The sequence below is a fragment of the Bufo bufo genome, chromosome 1 (assembly GCF_905171765.1).
Source record: "Bufo bufo chromosome 1, aBufBuf1.1, whole genome shotgun sequence".
Taxonomy (NCBI): Eukaryota; Metazoa; Chordata; class Amphibia; order Anura; family Bufonidae; genus Bufo; species Bufo bufo.
In genome coordinates this window covers 481,336,584-481,359,583 of record NC_053389.1, presented here as the reverse complement: position 1 = coordinate 481,359,583, position 23,000 = coordinate 481,336,584, and the positions used below count along the sequence as shown (strand labels likewise).

The 23,000-nt window shown below is 43.5% G+C and overlaps 1 protein-coding gene across 1 annotated transcript in view; it reads left to right on the top strand.

The window, feature by feature from the left end:
* Positions 1-4,340: 4,340 nt before the first annotated feature.
* The window catches only part of PTPRR (protein tyrosine phosphatase receptor type R), a 180,944-nt gene continuing 162,284 nt past the window's right edge, over positions 4,341-23,000 (top strand). Inside the window, exons 1-2 of the mRNA XM_040409908.1 lie at positions 4,341-4,480; positions 22,481-22,785. Coding sequence (XP_040265842.1) covers positions 4,402-4,480; positions 22,481-22,785 — 384 coding nt within the window. The 5' untranslated portion in view covers positions 4,341-4,401. The remainder of the gene's footprint in view (positions 4,481-22,480; positions 22,786-23,000) is intronic.

Below are 23,000 nucleotides of genomic sequence, written 5' to 3'. Positions count from 1 at the left end.
TCATGCTTATAGAATGACTATAAATCAGGGAAAGGGTTACAGGACCCATATTTATCCTCAGGGAGACCCTGTGGATTATAAGGATAGGATCTGGCTTTCCTCTAAAACCTGGTAATGTGATGGGATCAGGCAAGTAATTGGCCATCACTACAGTCAGGGTCCAGATTCTCCATGCATGTTGTATGACCTGTAGATGATGATGAACATACAGGTGAAACTCGAAAAATTAGACTATCGTGCAAAAGTCCATTTATTTCAGTAAGGCAGCTTAAAATTTGAATTTGGTGAAAAGGTTCAATATTCTAGGCTCAAAGTGTCACCCTCTAGTCAGCTAATTAATCCATACCCCTGAGCAAAGGGTACCTCAAAATTGTGACTTTGGGGTTTCATAAACTGTAAGCCATAATCATCCAAATTATACCAAATAAAGGCTTGAAATATCTTGCTTTGCATGTAATGAGACTATCTCATATGTTAGTGTCACCTTTTAAGTTGCGTTACTGAAATAAATGAACTTTGCACAATATTCAAATTTTTTCGAGTTTCACCTGTATGTCATAATAATGTATGTAATGTTATTAGTTCTAATTAACTGTACACTATAACTCGTTAAATGTGTATTCATAAATATCATAGATCGGTGTGCCAACAGTCGGGTACCCAGTGTCCTGGCAGGAAAGACTACTATAACATATCTTACTGCCCATGATGTTCATTTTGTATGAAACATAGGCAGAGGGCCTCTTAGTGTGAGACGGCAATATACTTATAGGGAAGGATGGAAACATGGTGGGATCTTGCTCACCTATTTTGGTTGTGCGATGGAACACTTCAGGGTGCAGCCACGTTCACTGGGTTGTCGGTGGATTCAAATGGCTTTCAATCATGTGAAATAAGGAAAATGCACAGAAAAAATCCTGAATCAGGGGCGTTGCTAGGGTATCAAAAGATACAGGGCCCAAGCCCTAATGCATATAGCCCAATTCTCTAAGGCTACTTTTACACTGGCGTTTTAGCTTTCCGTTTGTGATATCCGTTGAGTTCTCACAAGCGGTCCAAAATGGATCAGTTTTGCCCTAATGCATTCTGAATGGAAAAGGATCCGCTCAGAATGCATCAGTTTGGCTCCAAACAGTCTCCATTCCGCTCTGGAGGCGGACAGCAAAACGCTGCTTGCAGCGTTTTGCTGTCCGCCTGACGAAGCGGAGCCGAACGGATCCGTCCTGGCACACAATGTAAGACAATGGGGACGGATCCGTTTTCTCTGACACAATAGAAAACGGATCCGTCTCCATTGACTTTCAATTGTGTTCAAGACGGATCAGTCATGGCTCTAGAAGACATAATACAACCGGATCCGTTCATGACGGATACATGCGGTTGTATTATTGTATTGGAATCGTTTTTGCAGATCCATGACGGATCTGCAAAAAACACTAGTGTGAAAGTAGCCTAAGTCGACCAACTGCCGCCCCGCCCCCGCAAACACTAGCAATGAAGACATTTTACTGTACTTGCTATACAGCAGCACATAGCTCTCACATCCAGGGCCTCCAGGTGACGTCTCCTCTGATGTAGATCTTCTCTGTCATCATCTTCTCCATTCAGTCCGGACACTTCTCTCAGCTGCCTCGTCTCTGCAGAGTGTGACGCACAGACATCTTAGCTTCCTCACATTTCTGTACCCCCAAATACTATTCTGAAGAAAAATGAGTGCCCCCCATAGTAATAGTGCTCCTCATAGTCCCACCAATAGTAATTCCCTTCTGGAATGCCCTCATTAGTAATACTGCCCCCTACAGTGCCCCCAACAGTGATAATGCCCCCAAAGAGTGCCTCCATTAGTAGAAGAGCCCTCCAGTATTAATAATGCCCTTACAGAGCCCCTAGTAGAAGTAAGGCCCCCCTATTGTTCCTCCAGTGGTAATTAAGCTCTCTACAGACCCCTCAATAGTAATAAGCCCCCCCTATTGTTCCCCTAGTGGTAATAAAGCTCTCTACAGACCCCTCAGTAGTAATAAGGCCCCCCCCATAGTAATAGAAAGAATGCAGATCTATAAGTCCCTCCTATAGAGCCCCAGTAGTAATAAGAACGCCTAATGTCCCCTGGATTTTAAATGCCCCCACAGTGCCCCAAGTATTTATAATGCTCCCTACTGTTATAATGCTCTCCCTGAAGTGCCCCCAGTATTTATAATGCCGCCTGTAGTGCCCCTGTAGTTATATTCCTCCGTTTAGTGTCCTCAGAAATTATAATTCTTCAGCCCCTCCACCATACAGTCCCATGTAAATAACACTATTTCCTCCTGCCTCTATAGAGTCCCATATAAATAACATCACACCATCTCCCCTGCCCCCTCAAATATACAGTGCCATGGAAATAACATCCCTCTCTATCTACAGCCCCCTCCAAAATACAGTCCCATGTAAATAACATCACACCATCTCTCCTGCCCCCTCCAATATACAGTCCCACGTAAATAACATCACCCCCTCCCCAGCCGCCTTCAACATACAGTCCCATGTAAATAACATTATCCCCCAACATTCAGTTCCATGTAAATAACATCACCCATCCTCTCAACATTCAGTCCCATGTAAATAACATTACACCCTCCCCCAGCCGCCTTCAACATGGAGTCCCACGTAAATAACATCACCCCCTCAAAATTCAGTTCCATGTAAATAGCATCACTCCCTCCCACAGCCGCCATCAACATACAATCACTAAGTACAATTTTTTTCCCATACAAACACTGAGCACATATGGTAGTGACTGGTGCTCAGCTTTGCAGAACTTGGTGCGTCTGTGCAGACACTGCAGTTTAAAAATTTACTGCAATTAAAAAAGATGACAAAAAAAAATACCTGCGCCAAAAAAACTGAGGCTAGGTGCTGATTAGTGTTGAGCAAAGCGAGCTTCTGATGTTACATCCGAAGCCACTTCGTTCAAAACTTTGGAATAATACTGTACGGAGATCCGTCTCCATACAGTATTAGAATGTATGGGCTCTGATGAGCAGAAGTAAGTTATTTGCGAAGTCGCACGTGACTTAGTTGAATAACTTTGGTAACTGATTTTTAAAGTAAAAACCACTTTAAAACTTGAAACCGAAATCAGCTTCAGTTCTGAGGTACTAGTCGGAAATGAAGCGGAATTCAGTTTCAAGTACTAATGAGCGCTTCCATTGTAGTAACAGTCCTTATAGGAAAAAAATTACCGTCACCGGCAGGGGCACTAAATTAATGGATCGGCCAGTGAGTTACCAGCTGGGTGGCAACCCTACTCCCAGCATGTCTAGGCCATTATTATTTAATATCAGAGCACGTTACAAAAGTAGGTATAAGAGGAGAGGACTACAACTCCCAGCATGTCTAGGCCATTGTTATTTATTATCAGAGCACGATACAAAAGTAGGTATAAGAGGAAAGGACTACAACTCCCAGCATGTCTAGGCCATTGTTATTTAATATCAGAGCACGTTAGAGGAGGTATAAGAGAAGGGGACTACAACTCCCAGCATGTCTAGGCCATTATTATTTAATATCGGAGCGCGTTACAAGAGCAGGTATAAGAGGAGGGGACTACAACTCCCAGCATTACTAGGCCATTATTATGTAATATCCAAGCAAATTATAGGAGGGGGTATAAGATGATAAGACTACAACTCCCAGCATGTCTAGGCCATTATTATATAATATCAGAGCACATCACAGGAGGAGGTATAAGATGAAAAGACTACAACTCCCAGCATGTCTAGGCCATTATTATTTAATATCACAGCACGTTAACCCTTTTTTCAGAGCTCCTTCGGAAAATGAAAGGTGGAATCTGCTTGGTTGCTATGGGCAACTAAGCTAGTTTTTTTCACACCAGTTCTGCTAAATCTCCCCCAATAAGTGAGCACATAAGTAATGTGTGAGGATGTTCTCCATGACTGCCCATGTTCTTAGTACCAGAGCTGCTCTCCTCCTGCCTGATTCAGACACACATTAGGAGACATTAGCAGTAGTCCTGTGTAAGGCATTGAAGACATGAAGAAAACAGATGAATAGTCTTTTACAAACTTGACAGAAGATAATTCAAGGACTCCACTGCACAGTCCTGCCTAGTGCACAGTAACTGCTGAGGTGCCGGTACAGAAAGGAGAGCAGTGCACCGGAAATCCATTAGTCCAGTCCCCCCCGGGAGCACTGAGCTTTGGAAGCCCTTGGCAGGGAAACGCTGGCCGCCCTGTGGTGAGCAGAAGCTTCCTCCGCTCTGCTTGTGAGTGGTCGCTGAGGCACACGTGGTCCAGCAAGCAGAGAGCAGCTGCCTGGAGCCTAGCATAGAACGGAGCTGTGCCCGTAGCCAAGCAGGCATCCTGAACACCGCCAAAGTGTCTCCTGGAAGATGCTGCTATGAAGGTGGCAGCCAGCATCACTAAGCAGAGGAGCTGCTGCTTCCCTGTCCTCTGCCTCCTGCTCTTCACAGCTGCCGGTAAGGTGCTCTTCCTGCAGAGCGATGGAGCTGATAGCATGATCTAATATTACACTGGAAGGAGTAGTGTGTATGAGGCTCAATAAGGAGGCAATCTGCTGCGTGTGGTGTGCTACTGCGTACTATCGCTCCATGTGGATGGGATCCAGCTCAGGACCATGGAGAGCTGCTGCAGCACTGCATCCATGTGCCCTGTCCGCACACATTCGCCCTATGTACACAGTCTGACGGAGGCAGAGCAAACCCCTATAGCCTATACTGAGCTCCTCACTGCCGCCATCACAGCACTACTGCAGAAGCCTATGTCACACTGGGATCTGCTCGCTTTATATATGGCATACCTTCATGCTTATAGAATGACTATAAATCAGGGAAAGGGTTACAGGACCCATATTTATCCTCAGGGAGACCCTGTGGATTATAAGGATAGGATCTGGCTTTCCTCTAAAACCTGGTAATGTGATGGGATCAGGCAAGTAATTGGCCATCACTACAGTCAGGGTCCAGATTCTCCATGCATGTTGTATGACCTGTAGATGATGATGAATATATGTCATTCTGCATAATAATGGATGTAATGTTATTGGTTCTAATTAAGTGTACACTATGAAATCTAGAAATCAAGAGAAAAATGTTTTTTACTCCAGGTTTATGTAACCCCCCCCCCCCCCCCCCCCCCCCGGGCATACTTATCTGCTTCCCCAGGATGTAAACTTCCATTTTGAAGCTCCTGCAGCCAATCATTGGCCACAGCAGCATCCTGCTTCCCTTGCATAACGTGAACATTTGGTCACTGTTGCGGCCAGCGATTGGCTGCAGCAGTGCCGAAGTTTACATTCCAGGAACGAAGCAGAGCACCCGAGGCCCGGGAGAGAAGAAGCCAGTTAAGTATGCTTCTCTTCACTAGTTCCCAACCCCTTCCCTCCCCCAGAGGTTCACAACCCCTTTATTTGGGTTATCGATTGAACAGCATTTATCCCCTATCCATGGGGCAGGTGATAAATGTCAGATCTCTGGGGGTCCCCGCGTCATTTCTCTGTATGGAGCAGTAGTGCGCATGCTGGTCCACTTTTCCACTCACATCGATGGGACTGATGTAGATAGCGCTCCATAGTTTTGTTTTAGAAATGACATATAAACTAGTCTTAGTCCCACTGAAGTCAATGGAGAAGATGAAGGACATGCACACCACAGCTCCATTCAGACAGGAGACATGGGATCCTCTGTTCTTGGGATTGTTGGGGGTCTTCAGTGTCCTGGCAGGAAAGACTACTATAACATATCTTACTGCCCATGATGTTCATTTTGTATGAAACATAGGCAGAGGGCCTCTTAGTGTGAGACGGCAATATACTTATAGGGAAGGATGGAAACATGGTGGGATCTTGTTCACCTATTATGGTTGTGTGTTGGACACCAGTCACGTCAGGGTACAGCCACGTTCACTGGGTTGTCGGTGGATTCAGATAGCCTTCAATCATGGGAAATAAAGAAAAATTCAAGACGGACGTTCCCTTTTTGTTTAATGACAGTAGACAAAATCCAGAAGTATTGAAGACTGCATATTTATTGATCTGTAAAGTAAGGCGTTTCAAGGCACAGAGTCAATCAAGTGGTTTATATATACGAAAAACACCGAAAGTGACCAGAGTCAGACAGGACTAATAGGCAGAGAAACATTGGGATTGTGAAAGCAATCAGTTTACATCACAGAAGATCAGTATAATGTAATAATGTATAGTAATAACGCAGTAGGAGAATGAGACAGGAAGGGGTTACTATGTATCCATGCGTCTAGTATAGTGGTTGGTTGCCTAGGAAACTAAATAAACAAAGGAGACCAGAGCTGGTCCTAAAAAGCTATTGGCTGCTGCCATAAGAAAACCAGTTACTACTGGGAGGATGATTGATGGGCTGGAGCAGTAAATAGTCTGGAGCAGAGCAGAGAACGGGCAGTGCCACCACATTTAGGGGTTGGGAGTAAGGAAAGCTCAGTAGTGCACTCAGGAAAGTTGGGTGGCAGGCAACTGCAGATGGCAGATAGAAAGCAGCACTAAGTGCTAGCACCATGATAATGGAAAACATAGCCACAGGCTGGGAGAAAACAGATGGAGAAGCTGAGTAGGAGCTGAGATGGCTAGGTGTGACAGATCAGGAAAGATGGGTCGCTGGAGGCTGTGTGGATGACTGATAGAAAAGACTCAGGGAGGAGATGTCACATCTGGGGATGAACAGGAATGAACAGCGTCAGCTCTGTTAGCAGGGTAAAGTGACACTATGTGAATAGATAGGACAAAGACTGAGCTGTGGATGACAGAAGGGAACAGAGCTCGGGGCTGGCATAGTCAAAGGAGCAAGCTACAATGATATAACTGGGCCAGAGTAAGGCAGGGTGAGAAGATGAGGCCAGAAAGATGCCTACTGTAGGGTACTGAACAGAACAATCAGATGAAAACCAAGCGGAAGCCAAGATTGAGAAGGAAGAGAAGGGGGCACGACTATGCAATAAAACGACTATGCAATAAAACAATCCAGGCCCCCAAAAATGCATGTCAAATATCTCTGACGAAAAATGGCCTAAAAAATGCTTCTAAAAAAAACTCATTACTTTCATGATGTCTTATGACAAGCCCAAAAACACCACATAAATGGCTATTGGGGGTGATGGATAATTCTAGTCTCTTTGCCCCAAACAGGCACTGGTGGTTAGCACTGGTGCCTTGTCCTATGTTCAAATCCAACCAATCCCTAATTAGCTGACACCTCATTACACAGGGTGATGTGCTGCCATATAAAAGATCACCTGACAAATGAGCATTTGCTTGTTTTCTGGGCGATTAAACATTCATCTAATCCTCTGTCATTGGCCCACGTAAAAGGCCCCTTAGACAATCGGCCGTTGCAGTGGACACATAGATACATAGTAACCCCCTCCGTTCTTCTACCTACTGCATTATGTAACATGCATTACTATACAGCATACTGATCTCCTATGATGTATGCTGTTTATTTTCACCTTGATCATCGTTATGCATACGCAAATCCCCAGTGTTTTGAGGGGTACCTTTTGCTGTCAGTACCCCCTCCTGGAGCAGGAGGATACTGGAGATGCAGTGCTGCCCAACTCTTCAGCACATCTTCACAAATTCGGCATTTCAACTAGAGCAACAGTCCTTAGTCCATGAGGTACAAAGAAAATACAAGTGTCCTGTTGCAGTTTCTTTGAATTATATGGACATGAGTTTGGGAGCCTCATGAACTATGACGCTTTAAGGTGATCCAGTGACTGTTATTGTTTTGATTTGTCTCAGGCTATGAGGTGCCTCTCCATCTGTGGTTGGTTGTGCCATCCTGCCGACTACGCCAAGAGGTATAGAATGGGTGCAGGCACAGCACTTTAAAACATTACAGTAACACTGTCCACATGGCAGACAGCTTGGAGTTTACTTTAGGCAAAAGAGGGCAATGGACTCGGTGGTTCCCATCTCTGAAAGGCACATTAAGCATGTTGGTTGTCATGTAGAGGCATATTCCTTCCCAAGCTTGTTGGTCCATGAAAAATACTCAGGCCTCTAGGCCACAAATGCCTTAAATCTAGGTCTCCTGTAGCTTGTTACATTTTCCCAGAGCATTTTCCTTTCTACTGCTCCGGTGTTCCCAGTAGATGACACTGGCCAGGGCATCCACTTTTCTTCAAGCCTGGTAGTACTAACCCATTTTCCAGCTTCTCCTAAGGGACCCCGCGGTCTGACCTGGTATTAAAGATCGTCTGTCCCATACTAATTTAACAAGTGACTATCGACATGCTATATTGTCCTCATTGCTCACTGATGGGTAGAAAATATGCCCATGTAAAATAACCCTAAGTCGGAATCTGTCATTTGGATATGGTGACTCCGTCGGTATAACTGGACTCCTGTAGATAATCACAGCTAATGCGAATAACGAATCGATTCTAAACTAGTTAAATTCTACCCAAATAAAAAAATCGATTATAAACTAGTTAAATTCTACCCACATTTTCTGAATTTTTGGCACAAGATCAAAAGACAGGAAAGATGAAGGAGGAGGTCCACATGACCCCATGAGGTGTGTGTATACCAACTGGCAGGCATTTGCCGCCAAAAAGCAAAGATATTTTAGACCGTTTAAGATAAAACATAAAAAATCAGACAGGTCAGTTTGTTTTTAAAGAGGCGGTTTGTTACCACCGGTAGCCATGTTTTTACCCCTGACTGCTGTCACTTTAAGATTACTATACAGCCCTACAAGAACCAAGAATGCCATGTACAACTTTTCCTGGCAATTGGAGCACTTTTGAGTCAAATCAAACTTATTTGGACCCCATCAAATCACCCGACTGATTCAGCCATATCGAACCCAAATTGGATTTCAATACATTTTCTTATCACTAATTGCTAACTCATTACACTTCATGGCAAATCCCACAATGAGCTCTATATAATCATAGTGAACTCTACTACACAAAATTCTATTTTTAATAGAACCTGGATAAATCCATTGCTGGTTTCTCCCCTCTAGCTGTGGCCGCATGATACCAGAATTCTATCAAGCCATACGGAGAAGGGACAGGAGATGTGGAGCTATGTATAAGAGAAACTGTGACCTGTGATCCCTAGGGCAATAGAATAAGAAATGAATAAGTGTCACATATAAAATGTATTTATGAAAAATAATAATAGTAATATGTACCTTGGTGTAATGGTGTGTCTGCTACTGATAACATCATTTGTAAGATGAGAGTTTCATGTTTTTTCACATGAGCTCTTCTTTATGTCTCCATTAAGTCTGGGCAAGCCTTCAATGTGGCTTTTAATAGAGATTCTCAAGATATTCTTGATATGTAATCAGCTCAATGTAGTATATGCAGATACGCTTATTTGTTGTGCCAGTAAGAGGAAATCTGTGGGGAAGCTTACATAACCATTGACAGTGTTAAGCTTTTCCTACCCCCCTCCTCCCGTATATTCATCATGTAAATAATCGTTGGTCCTCTCCATAAAAGTAGGATAATCCACGCAGATTTTTATTTTCTCCGTCAACCTGACATTGTAATCCGGGACAGAATGAAAGTGATCTAACGAGAGGAAGCCATTCTCGCTCCGACCTTTTTATTAACTGTATATCTGCACGTCTAGCAGTTTATGGTTACAGGAGTGCATTCATGTGTTCTGCATATAGGAAACATAGACAAGGTCATTGATTTCTTTACGTTGTTAATATCATTCCGGAGATTAATCAACTCTAGATGTGTCAAGTCTATTGGATTGACTCTTTGTTGCCATGGTGACGTTCTATTATTGCATTTCCTAAAATATGCCGCCCGACGAAGGTTATTTTTCCTTATGTTCCTGGTGTTCGTCATTATCTCTCTGCTTCTCCCTGATATTGGAAAAGGATCTTCTATGGAGGGATGGTCCCCGCTTTGTGTCTGTCCAGTCCAGGGTTAGCATGCTGACCTGTATTATGTAGTACTTCTATGATTCAATGGGATGAATTAGTTGAACTATTCCCCCCTTCCCCCATAACCTGATGCTTGAAATGAGTGAATCAATTCTAAATAAATCCAATTCATTATGAATTTCTCAAAAGATTCTAATTTTGGCTAATCCGAAACGTTCGTGATTCATCCCGCATGAATCTCTCATCACCATTTTACAAATCAGAGGACGAAGATAGCATCTGCCACCAAAAAAGCAATAATTTGTGGACCATTTTTTATTCCTTAAAAAAAAATAAAAAAAATAGGCTGTTTGTTACGAGGGGCTACCATGCGTTTACCCATAGCCATATGTGTCACTGACATGTTGTGTTAGAGAGCTTGAAAGAGGTTGGATACAGTCCTGGGAGACCTCAGATTGTGATACACGCATGTTCAGGGCAGTTGGGGCACTTTTGATTAGGACTGAATCGCATCTGATGGCCATATCAGCCAAATCAGACCTGAAACTAATTTTGGGAATTTCACTCGTCTCCACCTGATACCATCATTTATTAGACCGAAACCAATAGAAATGAGATTGCAAGCTGCACTGTAAATTTTGAAAGCCACAGGTATATTTTTGATTGTGAACATCAGGTATCAGTTACTGTTTTCCTGAACCTTGTTTATCTCGGTCGCTGCATACATTCTGCAAAGTAACCTGCATACTACTGCTGTAAAAGCTACATTACATTTCTATGGATCCTCGCAATTCCCTAGGTATCTGGGGTGCTATATATAGATTTCACAGAGCTGCGGTATTCTGGGGAAGCCCATAATAGCTTGGGATGACTCAGATGTCACTGCTCTTCTCGAGAAATGTCTGTAATAGAGATCCATATAAGTAGCGGTCTATCACAAGTACCTGGTGCTGGCAGTTGCAAGATCTCTTGAAAACGGTAGGGGATTTATAATTATATAAGCACAGCAATGTTCAAAGAAAGAAAAGCAATGAATGCAATTATTCTTCGTACTATTCTACATTCTGCTACATTCTACAGTTTATTTTATACTGAAATGAAAGGCCAATATCCATATCCATTTCTGCATTGACAGGGCTGAAAAAGATGTTGAAAATACATTGAAATATTGTATCCACTAGCAGTTATTTCCCCAGAGGGCCGCCACCTTCCTGGGGGAAGAAGTACTGGTGGCACATCATCAGTATGCCCCCAAGTCCTTTATCTGATTGACAAGCAATCCCACACTTCCCACATGAGCAGAGACGTGATTTGTAGGTACTCATTAACTACAGCTCTTGTTGCTATGCAAAGATCTGAGCATATTCAGGTGCCTAGTAAACACAGAGGGAAGATGTAATATTTTGCATAAGTTACATATGTTGCAGGCAGCGTGTATAGAATAGAGGAGGCCCCATAGAGAAGATCATACTGTGCCCATGGGTGTGTCATCCAGGACAGAAGAGTAGGACCACGCGGCCAGTGTGTAGTTTTGGAAGCCAAAATCAGAAGTGGATCTTAAAAGAGAAAATATAAAGGACTGATATAATGTCTCTTCTTTTTTGAATTCACTCCTGGTCTTGGCTTCCAAAACTGCAAGCCGAATTACCACCCCATGTGACTGTACCCTTACTCGTCATCATCCATGGGCCGAATTACCACCCCATGCTTGCTAACAGTTTAATTCCTCTGGAAAGGGGGTTCATGCACAAGTTCTAGTCACTCAGAGTGTCTCCAAGCTGATGTATGGTCTACCTCTATGGTGCCTATGGCAAACAGATCCTACACCATTTACAAAGATGTGAAAGGCACTAAAGACAGAGGTTACATTGTGTCAGTATAGTCTTGAACATAGAGAAAACATACACATAAACAAATCTAAATTGATGCATGCAAGTCAGCCATTCAATATACTGTATAACACACTACCATGTAATATTTGACTTTACCTGTACAATTTTTGAAAACTGTCTAAGCATCATTGCCGTATATACTTTTTCATCAATCAAGTTAAAGGGGTTTCCTAAGTGTTTTATACTGATGACCTATCCTCTGTATAGGTCATCAGTATGTGATCGGTGGGGGTCTGACTCCCAGCATCCCAGCCAATTAGCAGTTTAAAGAGGCAGTGAGCATCGCAGACTTTTTCTAGGCCAGCGACATCACGTTCATCGGTCACATGGCCCAATTGAAGTGAGCGATACCAAGCATAGCTGTTATACAATGGACAGCACTGTGCTTGGTAAGCTGCGAGGAGGCTATGGCTCACACCAGAGCACCGCGGTCTCTTCAAACAGATGATTGTCGGTGGTGCCAGGTATAAATCCCCCCACCTATTACATACATAAATAAAAAACTTGGAAAACCCCTTTAACATAATTCATGTAGGTATTTGGCAAGTCTGGAGTCATTTGAAGATGTAGATCAATATTTATTGAGCTGTTTGATAATATTAATATTAGCTTGGTATGCCAGTTTGCTGTGAGTGGGTTGTACCATATGCCTTATGTTGTGCTGTTGTATCTTATTTTATTTATTTCATGCCGTTGATATGCAGTGATACGTTGTGACTGATTTTCTATACTTCTTATGGCATTGCTCTCTCATAACCAAAGTTAGGGTACTTTCACACTTGCATTTTTCTTTTCCGGCACCGAGTTCCGTCCTAGGGGCTCAATACCGGAAAAGAACTGATCAGCTTTATCCCCATGCTCCGCTAAAGCCCGCCCATCAGTGTCGGTGACGTCACCGGGAACAACGCTAGGCAGAAGCCTCCGCCAAGCAGTGTAAAAATATAAACAAAAAAGCCCTTGGCCTGAAATGCTCTGATGCTCATGTCAGAGGGGCTAAGTTGGAGAAGAAGGCGATATGTAAGGGTTCAGCTCTGAACCCGGACAACCCCTTTAACATCTGTCCAGCCTTTTTCCATTTTTTTTCGCTTAGGCTAGTTCCACACTAGCGCTTACATCGTCCAGAAGGCTGTTCTGGCAGAGGAACAGCCTTCAGAGATTAGAGTATACGGCATAGGTGGATACTACCTTTCCCCCTCCGGAGCCCATTGACTATAATGGGACTCAGCAGGGATCCAACCTTTTCCCGCCATTAGTCCCGCCAAAAACTGCTGTTTGCAGTGGTACAGTATTTGTCCGGCCGAATATTGGTACTAATTCCGGAAACAGGCTGGTCCCATTATTGTCACGGCAGACAGGACACCAGATACACAGAAAATAAACAAACAAGTGTCTAGGCGAGAAGCTAGGGATCAAGGTCACCTCCTGACAAATCCCTACCAGCTCTCCCTATTCGTCTATGCCCACGTTCAGACCCTGAAGGTAGGAATAACGTGTCCTCGTGCCTGGGCTGAAAATTCCCTAAAATCCCTAAGATGGTGAAAGGGGGATAGAGGCAGCCTGCTCGCTCAGAACCTGGAGGGGGCAGGCGTCTCTCTAACAGCCTAGACAGCCAACCACAAGAAAACAAAAACCAACTTATCTTTTCTGAGCAGGAACAGCAAATCCTGCCTTCCGTCCTTCCTTTCACAGAGCCAGACAGAAGCTATAACCCGCACAGGACACTGGGAGTGGGTGTAATTTAAACTCAAACCAATGACCCCACCCAGTGCACCTGAAGGGAGGCGGATATAGCACAACTCCAAAACAAAACAAAAGGTTACACACGTGCTGCTAACCTGGCAGACCTCCGCACATAGCCTGAGCAGGGCATGACAGTACCCCCCCTTCTACGGGTGACCTCCGGACACCCCGGCCCAACCTTATCCGGGTGGGATCTGTGAAAAGGCCTCACCAGTCGGCTGGCACTAACATCCAGAGCCGGAACCCACATCCTTTCCTCAGGGCCGTATCCCGTCCAGTGTACCAGGTACTGAAGGGAACCCCAAAGAACTTTTGAGTTGAGAACCCTGGAGATCTCGAACTCTAAATTTCCATCAACCAGAACAGGGGGAGGAGGCAATGGCAATGGTTCCACCGGTTTCACATATTTATTCAGTAAAGACTTGTGGAACACATCATGGATCCTCCAAGTCTGCGGAAGATCCAGATATTTTGTAAGGTCCAATAAATCTTGGACCCAGTTTCCAAGATGGTACTCTCAGTTTAATATTTTTAGTAGATAACCACACCAGATCACCCACACACAGGTCCGGACCAGTCATACGTCTCTTGTCAGCCATTCGCTTATACCTCTCACCCATCTTCTCCAAATTTACTTGGGTCCTCCGCCAGATAGAAGACAAGGCAGAAGAAAATCTCTCCTCCTCTGGCATCCCAGACGAACTAGTCCCAGAAAAGGTACCAAACTGAGAAAACCGTATGCGCCAAAAAATGGTGACTTACCCGTGGACTCCTGCCTACGGTTATTCAAAGCAAACTCTGCTAGGGACAAGAATGAGGACCAGTCCTCCTGATTCTCAGCCACAAAGCACCTCAAGTAGGTCTCCAGGTTTTGATTAGTACGCGCTGTCTGCCCATTCGACTGCGGATGAAAAGCCGAAGAGAACGAAAGTTGAATGCCAAGCCGAGAGCAGAACGCCTTCCAAAACCTGGAGACAAACTGCGTGCCCCTATCAGAAACCACATCTGAAGGAATGCCATGCAATTTCATGATATTATCAACAAAAATCGGAGCAAGAGTCTTGGCATTGGGCAGACTGGCTAACGATACAAAGTGAGCCATTTTACTAAAACGGTCAACAACCACCAAAATTACTGTTTTCCTGGAGGAACTCGGCAGATCCGTAATAAAGTCCATAGACAAGTGCGTCCAAGGACGAGACGGAATAGACAAAGGAAGAAGTGAACCAGCAGGTCGAGTATGAGCAACCTTTGACCGTGCACAGGTTTCACAAGCTGCTACGTAATCCTCAATACTCTTACGTAACCCGGGCCACCAGAACCTCCGGGACACAAGATCAAAGGTGGACTTACCACCAGGATGTCCAGCAAGGACAGTATCGTGATGTTCCTTGAATACCTTGTATCGCAGTCCATCAGGAACAAACAACCTCCCTGGGGGACAAGAACCAGGAGCCCCCTCCTGGACTCCCAACACCTCCATCTCCAATTCGGGATACAGAGCGGAGACCACCACCCCATCAGCCAAAATTGGAGCAGGATCCTCTGAATCACATCCCCCAGAAAAACTGCGAGACAACGCATCTGCCTTGACGTTTTTAACCCCCGGGCGAAAAGTAACCACAAAATTGAACCTGGTAAAGAACAGTGACCATCTGGCCTGTCTAGGATTCAGATGCTTGGCAGATTGCAGGTAAGCCAAATTCTTATGATCCGTATATACTGTAACGGGGTGAGACGCCCCCTCCAACCAGTGACGCCATTCCTCAAAGGCCAATTTGATGGCCAGCAATTCCCTATCTCCTACATCATAATTCCTCTCGGCGACCGAGAGCTTCTTGGAAAAAAAAGCACACGGAACCCATTTGCCAGGAGATGAACCCTGCGACAGCACTGCTCCAACCCCCACTTCTGATGCATCAACCTCCACCACGAATGGCTGAGACACATCGGGCTGCACCAGAATGAGAGCAGACGCAAAACATTCCTTAATAGCCGAAAAGGCCTGCAATGCCTCATCCGACCAGACAGAGACGTTGGCGCCCTTCTTAGTCATATCGGTCAGAGGTTTTACAATGGTAGAATAGTTCAAGATAAATTTTATATAATAATTAGTAAACCCCAAAAACCGCATCAAAGCTTTCTGATTCTCCAGTCGGTCCAATTCCAGAACCGCCCGGACCTTTTCGGGGTCCATACGAAAACCAGAGTCAGAAAGCAGATATCCCAGAAACTGAAGCTCCTGCATAGAAAACACACATTTCTCCAATTTGGCATATAATTTATTCTCCCGAAGGATCGTCAGAACCTGTCTCACGTGATCCTGATGGGTCTTCAGATCAGGAGAGTAAATTAAAATGTCATCCAAGTAAACTACCACGAACCTCCCCACAAAATGATGGAAAATGTCATTGACGAATCGCTGAAATACCGCTGGAGCGTTAGTTAACCCAAAAGGCATAACCAGATTCTCGAAATGACCCTCGTGCATGTTGAAGGCCATTTTCCACTCATCCCCTTCCTTGATTCTGATCAGATTGTAGGCCCCTCTTAAATCCAACTTGGAGAACACCTTGGCTCCAACAATCTGATCAAAAAGATCGGAGATCAAAGGAAGGGGATACAGATCACGGACCGTAATACGGTTCAATTCCCAGAAATCCAAACAAGGTCTCAGCGATCCATCCTTTTTCTTTACAAAGAATAAACCCACTGCCACCGGAGACTTAGATGGCCTAATATGACCTTTTGCCAAACTCTCGGCAATATACTTCCGCATGACCTCTCTTTCAGGTTGAGAAAGATTGTAAAGCCGAGTCTTTGGCAACTTAGCCCCTGGGATGAGATTAACTGGACAATCATAGTCACGATGAGGGGGCAATTCCTGAGCGCCACCCTCCGAAAAGACATCCGCAAAATCTGAGAGATACTGAGGTAGAGCCGTAGTAGACACACCAGAGATAGATGTGCCAAGACAATTATCCGAACAAAATTCACTCCAACCAATGATCTGTCTTGCTTGCCAATCTATAGTTGGGTTATGTTTTGTCAACCACGGTAACCCTAAGACTATAGGAGCGGGCAAGTCCTTCATGACAAAACAAGACATAATCTCAACATGTGAATCACCCACCCTTAACAGAATACCATGAGCAATATGAGTGAGACTCCTTTGAGAAAGAGGGGAAGAATCTATTGCGAAAACCGGAATCTCTCTTTCTAAAGTGCAAGTACTTATACCCAGATTTTGAAGGAAAAGAAAATCAATAAGGTCTACCCCAGCACCACAGTCAATGAATACTTCAACAAAAAAAATTCTTGAGTCTAGCGCCACCATAGCTGGAAGGAGAAAATGAGTATTACAGGGAGCTTGCATACCTGCTTGCTCCACCACTCCATTCACACTACCAAGAGTCAGGGATGTTTTTTTTTTTTCTTTAAGTAAACCTCTTTGTGATTCTTTCTTATCAACATGCGGTTTAACAAAAGGACAAGCAAAAATAAAATGCCCACTTTTTCCACAGTAATAACATAGTTTATGCAACCTCCTAAAGTTCCTACTACCAGAACGGAAAGATACCTGACCCAGCTGCATAGGTTCCTCCCCTACCCCAGAGTTACATGTCATATCACCCTGGGGAGCAGGTGAGACAAAACCACTCACCGAAGGGATCCCTTGCGCGGAGGGAACCTTACACCTCTCTCTAATACGTCTATCTAACCGTACTGCCAAAGACATAGCATTCTCCAATGTTTCCGGGTACTCATGAAAAGCAAGGACATCTTTCAATCTCTCAGATAACCCCTGACAAAACTGACTACGTAATGCGGGGTCATTCCACTCTGACTCGGTAGCCCATCTCCTAAACTCAACGCAGTACGCCTCTGCAGTATGTTCACCTTGTAATAAATTACGCAATTTAGATTCCGCCATCGAGACCCGATCTGGGTCATCATAAATTAATCCCAAGGCTTTAAAAAATTCTTCCACCGACCGGAGGGCCAGAGAACCGGACGGCAGAGAAAAGGCCCAGGATTGCGCGTCCCCTTTAAGCAGAGAAATGATTATCCCTACCCTCTGACTCTCATAAACAGACGAAGATGGACGCAGACGAAAATACAACTTGCATGACTCTTTAAAGCGGATAAAGTCATCCACACCCCCTGCAAATCTATCAGTGAGAGTGACTTTAGGCTCCCCATAAATTTGACTTCCTCCTATTGCACCTGATGTCAGAGCATTCTGACACCATGTGACCGAATTTACGCAGATCCGCAACCTCTAGGGATAATCCCTGCATGTGATCAACTAGCGCATCAATTGACTCCATCTCAAAATCGCTGAGCAATGGCAGTCAAAGTATTGGCTGGTTATAATGTCACGGCGGACAGGATACCAGATACACAGAAAATAAACAAACAAGTGTCTAGGCGAGAAGCTAGGGATCAAGGTCACCTCCTGACAAATCCCTACCAGCTCTCCCTATTCTTCTATGCCCACGTTCAGACCCTGAAGGTAGGAATAACGTGTCCTCATGCCTGGGCTGAAAATTCCCTAAAATCCCTAAGATGGTGAAAGGGGGATAGAGGCAGCCTGCTGGCTCAGAACCTGGAGGGGGCAGGCGTCTCTATAACAGCCTAGACAGCCAACCCCAAGAAAACAAAAACCAACTTATCTTTTCTGAGCAGGAATAGCAAATCCTTCCTTCCTTCCTTCCTTTCACAGAGCCAGACAGAAGCTATAACCCGCACAGGACACTGGGAATGGGTGTAATTTAAACTCAAACCAATGACCCCACCCAGTGCACCTGAAGGGAGGCAGATATAGCTCAACTCCAAAACAAAACAAAAGGTTACACACATGCTGCTAACCTGGCAGACCTCCGCACATAGCCTGAGCAGGGCATGACAATTATATTCAATGGGCCCTGACATTGCTCCGGCAGTTGGAAAAGCCTTCCTGATGATGTAGTTGCTGGGTGAAACTAGCCTTAGACAACTCCTTAAATATCTATATATGCATATATATATATATATATATATATATATATATATTTATTTAATTATCTATCTATGTAATACACATATGAAATTGTGGCGTATTTTTAATGGTGTTTCTCATACCACATACTTGCTGACTGTAACATGAGAGTTTAAATAATTTTACTTAACTGTAGCTTGTAAGTCCACTCATACATATAAGTTTTAAATAGGGAAGTAACAATCCCTATTTAACAGGCACCGTTGAGGACGAATCAGGAGAAACCTATCAGCCTTAGGAATTATGAGCAAGCAGGATGGCAGAGGGTCTGTCACTATGTCTGAGAGGACATATGGAGGACAGAAGTTATGGCAGACTGGAAGGAGGGACACTGTTGTTTTTTTGTTACTGTGCTGGCTTCTGCATGGGTTAATTTATTACACTGTTAGTTCACCCCTGTCAGTGTATTAAAGGGTTTCTCCAGGAAATACAAGATGGCCTCCATCAACCCATTCTGTAATCTGAATAGAATCGGTTGATTCCACTTGCTGAGCTGCCTGGGGATTGGTCCACCAGGAAATTTCCCTGAGTATAAAGGAGACTTCACAGTCGTCAGATTTTGTTGCATACATGTCTGGAACTGAATATCCAGTCTATTCATCTAAATGGGGCTTGCAGAAATCCATGTGCTTCGCACCAAAACAACCCCATGCAGATGAATAGAGATGATTTTTGATTGGAGAAAATTTCTGCAACTAAAATCTGCCGATTTGTGAAGGCATCCTAAAGTATTTAGTTTTTTGTTTGCAGCAGGCCTTATAACTGATTAACCCTATATATAATCCTGCAAAGTTATCACATGCTACAGTAAGTTATTACACACATGCTTCCATTCTGATATAAAACTGTACTCAAGCTGCATACTTAAAAGGAGCTGTGTAAAAAAAAACTAAAAACCTTTACTCATCTTTAAAATGTTGCACTGGTCTCACGCCGCCATTCTGTTACATAATCCATGCTGTGCCTCTAGTGATGATGTCACACTCATCTTTTATATGACCGCTGCAGCCAGTCACTGGCCTCAGCACTCACATTTGCATAAACTCCACGTGAAATCTGCAGGACCAGTAAAACCAGAGTGGCGCCCCAGGACCAGTGGGACATTTCAAAGGTAAGTTGGTAAGTTTTTTAATATTTTTATTTTTATTTTACATTGCCCCTTTTTAATGCCGTGAAGGGGCACCTTTGTGACTTCCAACTGTTCAGTTAACTGTCATTTAGAGTTAAGCTTAAATTCACCATAGGGTCATAATGTGCCTGAAGGACAATGCGTCTTTGTCTCAGTTGTACTATTCAGATTTAATGGCTCATAAGATTTGTATCCTCACACAATCTGTACTTTATAGCATTCCAGTGGTAAAACAATCTTATTTTCTGTCACTGACGGTGTGTAAGGAGGTAGGGAAAACCGATTGTGTTCTCACAGAGACAGGGCTGCAATCAATCTTTCATTTTAAAAAAAACATTCAGATAATGTAGCTATTCTGTGGGCTTGTGTCAAGTTTCTTAAGTGTGTGGGCATTGTCACTTTGCAAATCACTCCTCAAGAGGCGCTATGTGCAAAGAAAAAGGGGGTCAGTCAGCACATCCCAATGCGCAGGTGCACGTCGCCGTGGCTGAAAACACAAAGTAAAAAATACAATGCAACAGCTCTCTGCAAACCAAATAAAGTACAAAAATTTATTATATTGCTAATTATATGCTTATAAATTAGAGATGCTTGGCAAATACATTTTGTACAAAATTATTTGGGCCCGTCTGCCACACGTCAAGGCGATCTCTGTAAGACGAGAACCTAACACTAAATTCTACCTGTTATGTGCCATGACAGTGACCATGAAGTTCAGGAGGTCTAGGTTCCACATGCATGCTGGGCCCCCTTTGGTTTTCTATAATTTTTGGTGCCAAAATGGCCTCCATTGAATCCATGGAATGCAAGTACCAACATGCATGCAGAGAAGGCTAAGCTTTATAAGAGGCGCTATGTGACATGATTCAAAAAGGCCCACCTTAAACTGGCTTAATGGGGGTGTCCGGATAATTAAAATATGTCCCCCACGCAGTAATTGTGGTAGACTCACATATTTCATTCCCCATTGCTTAAACCACCATGTGATGATGCGCCCATATACACCAGACACCGCCGCAGCCAATCATTGTCCTTAGCTGTATATGATACATGACCACTGAGGCCAGGCATTGGCTATAGGGTTCACATGGAGTATATGGACACATCATCACCACAGCCAAGCAAACAAAGCCCAGCATGGAGAATTGAGGCAGTGGCTCATTGGGAAGCATTGGGAATGAATAAGTGAGTATTCATTATTTTATTATTTTATCACAATTGTAGTAGCTACAAAGGGTGTCTCTATCTATGGAGGACCCAGAACGTCCATACATTACATGGGCAGTCCATTCCTTTCATTAGGAACCGTGTGATGCATTTCCCCTAAGGTGTCACTGCACATTCAACACAATGGAATCTTCTCAGTCCAATTTATGCATATAATTGTTATACAGATCCTATGTTTAATTCATGGGCACACTTAGTGAAAATGCATTTATCTATAGTATTTATAGTCTAATTGTTGTACGTTATAGTAACAGCTAAGCGGATACAGTTTATGGTTTTGTTACAGGACAGCCATTTATTAAAGCAATTTGTTATGCATGTACCCGTTAGCGTTTCAAAAATCATTCTCAAAGGCCGGATGACTTGCTAATAATAGAATTTCATTAAAAGTTTTTTTATTCTATTTAATAAAAAAGCCATAATATGGGTTACTCATAAATATATTAGAAATATAAATCAGATTGTTACAAAACACTGTTGGGTATCTCCCTCATTTCCAGTGATAAGATATTGTGTATTAAAAATGAAATAATTTGATGTCTTTTCATGACTTTACTGTAGGAGTTCATCCACATAGCATGCATATTGTAGAAGAAAAACCAACGCGTTTCTGCCATGTGTGGACGCGCTCCAAAGGTGCTCATGTTCACTAAAGAGCTGCTTGCCTGGAGCCGTGAAGTAGCACATAGAGCACCTACTCCTCTGTACTCTAGATGCAAAGCTACTTCTCTGTGGTGCATCTGTGTGACAACGATTTAGGCCGTTTTATTTTTCCGTTTACAGGGCGTTTTTTGCATTCCGTATACGGTCCGTATACGGAACCATTCATTTCAATGGTTCCGCAAAAAAAACTGAATGTACTCCGTGTGCATTCCGTTTCCGTTTTTCCGTTTTTCCGTTCCGTTGAAAGATAGAACATGTCCTATTATTGCCCGCAAATCACGTTCCGTGGCTCCATTCAAGTCATTGGGTCCGCAAACAAAACGGAACACATACGGAAATGCATCCGTATGTCTTCCGTACCCGTTCCGTTTTTGCTGAACCATCTATTGAAAATTTTATGCCCAGACCAATTTTATCTATGTAATTACTGTATACGGAAAATGGAACGGAAAAACGAAACAGAAACGGAAACACAACGGAAACAACAGATCCGCGAGAGGAAACTCATAAGGAGCTGCAATACTTCCATGTACATGAACCCTTGGGAAGGGTTACCAAAAATTAAATACACTGAGGCCAGTTCTCAACTGTTCATAGGACTGGACCAGAAGACCACTGAATGGAGCCAGAGAGCTGGAATGAAGCAGCAGAGGGCAGGGGAGTTTTTAACAGGTCCAACGCACTGTGGGGGAAAGGCAAATAAAATGTCCACAAGATGGGCAACCCATTTCAGTTTATCTTACACAGTTATTTATATGACTACACATATTCACAATCTCCTCAATCTCTGACATTTTCCTTCCTGCTTTCCTTCCTACTTTTTAGTTTTAGTTTTATATATTGAATGCACAATATGTCATTGATTTCCTCTTCTGTTCCAACAGAGTGCTTCTCTGGAGACCATGATCATATCTTGGCAGTCCGTGAGAAGAGGACCTGGAAACCCAGATTCATTTACAGTCATGTACAAAGTATTGAAAAGAGTTTGGATCTAGAAAGGCAGAAAAAGCCTGAACACAATTTTCATTCTTCAGCCCACTTGAAAATCAGTAAATATATTGAGCCCAAGTTTGTAAGCTCAGCTTTCCCTCGATCAACTCACGACCAGCCACTGAATCTGCTGGCCTCAGAGGATCGAGATGTTCAAGTGGAAAATCTTCCTGTTCCACAATCGAGTGTGATTTTAGTGGTAAGTATGTTAAAACTGTTGATTAAACTAAAAACTAGTCAACACATTGAAAGTGGATATCTGCAGTGGTTACCTATATTAGGCAACCTCTTTTCGTATTCCCTATTAGGGTTTATGGGAATAATAGAGGGAATCCCCAACTGAGGACCACCAGAGCACAGAACTACTGCAAGGAGCACTTTTCTATATGAAGGGACAATGGGAGTAATGCTAAA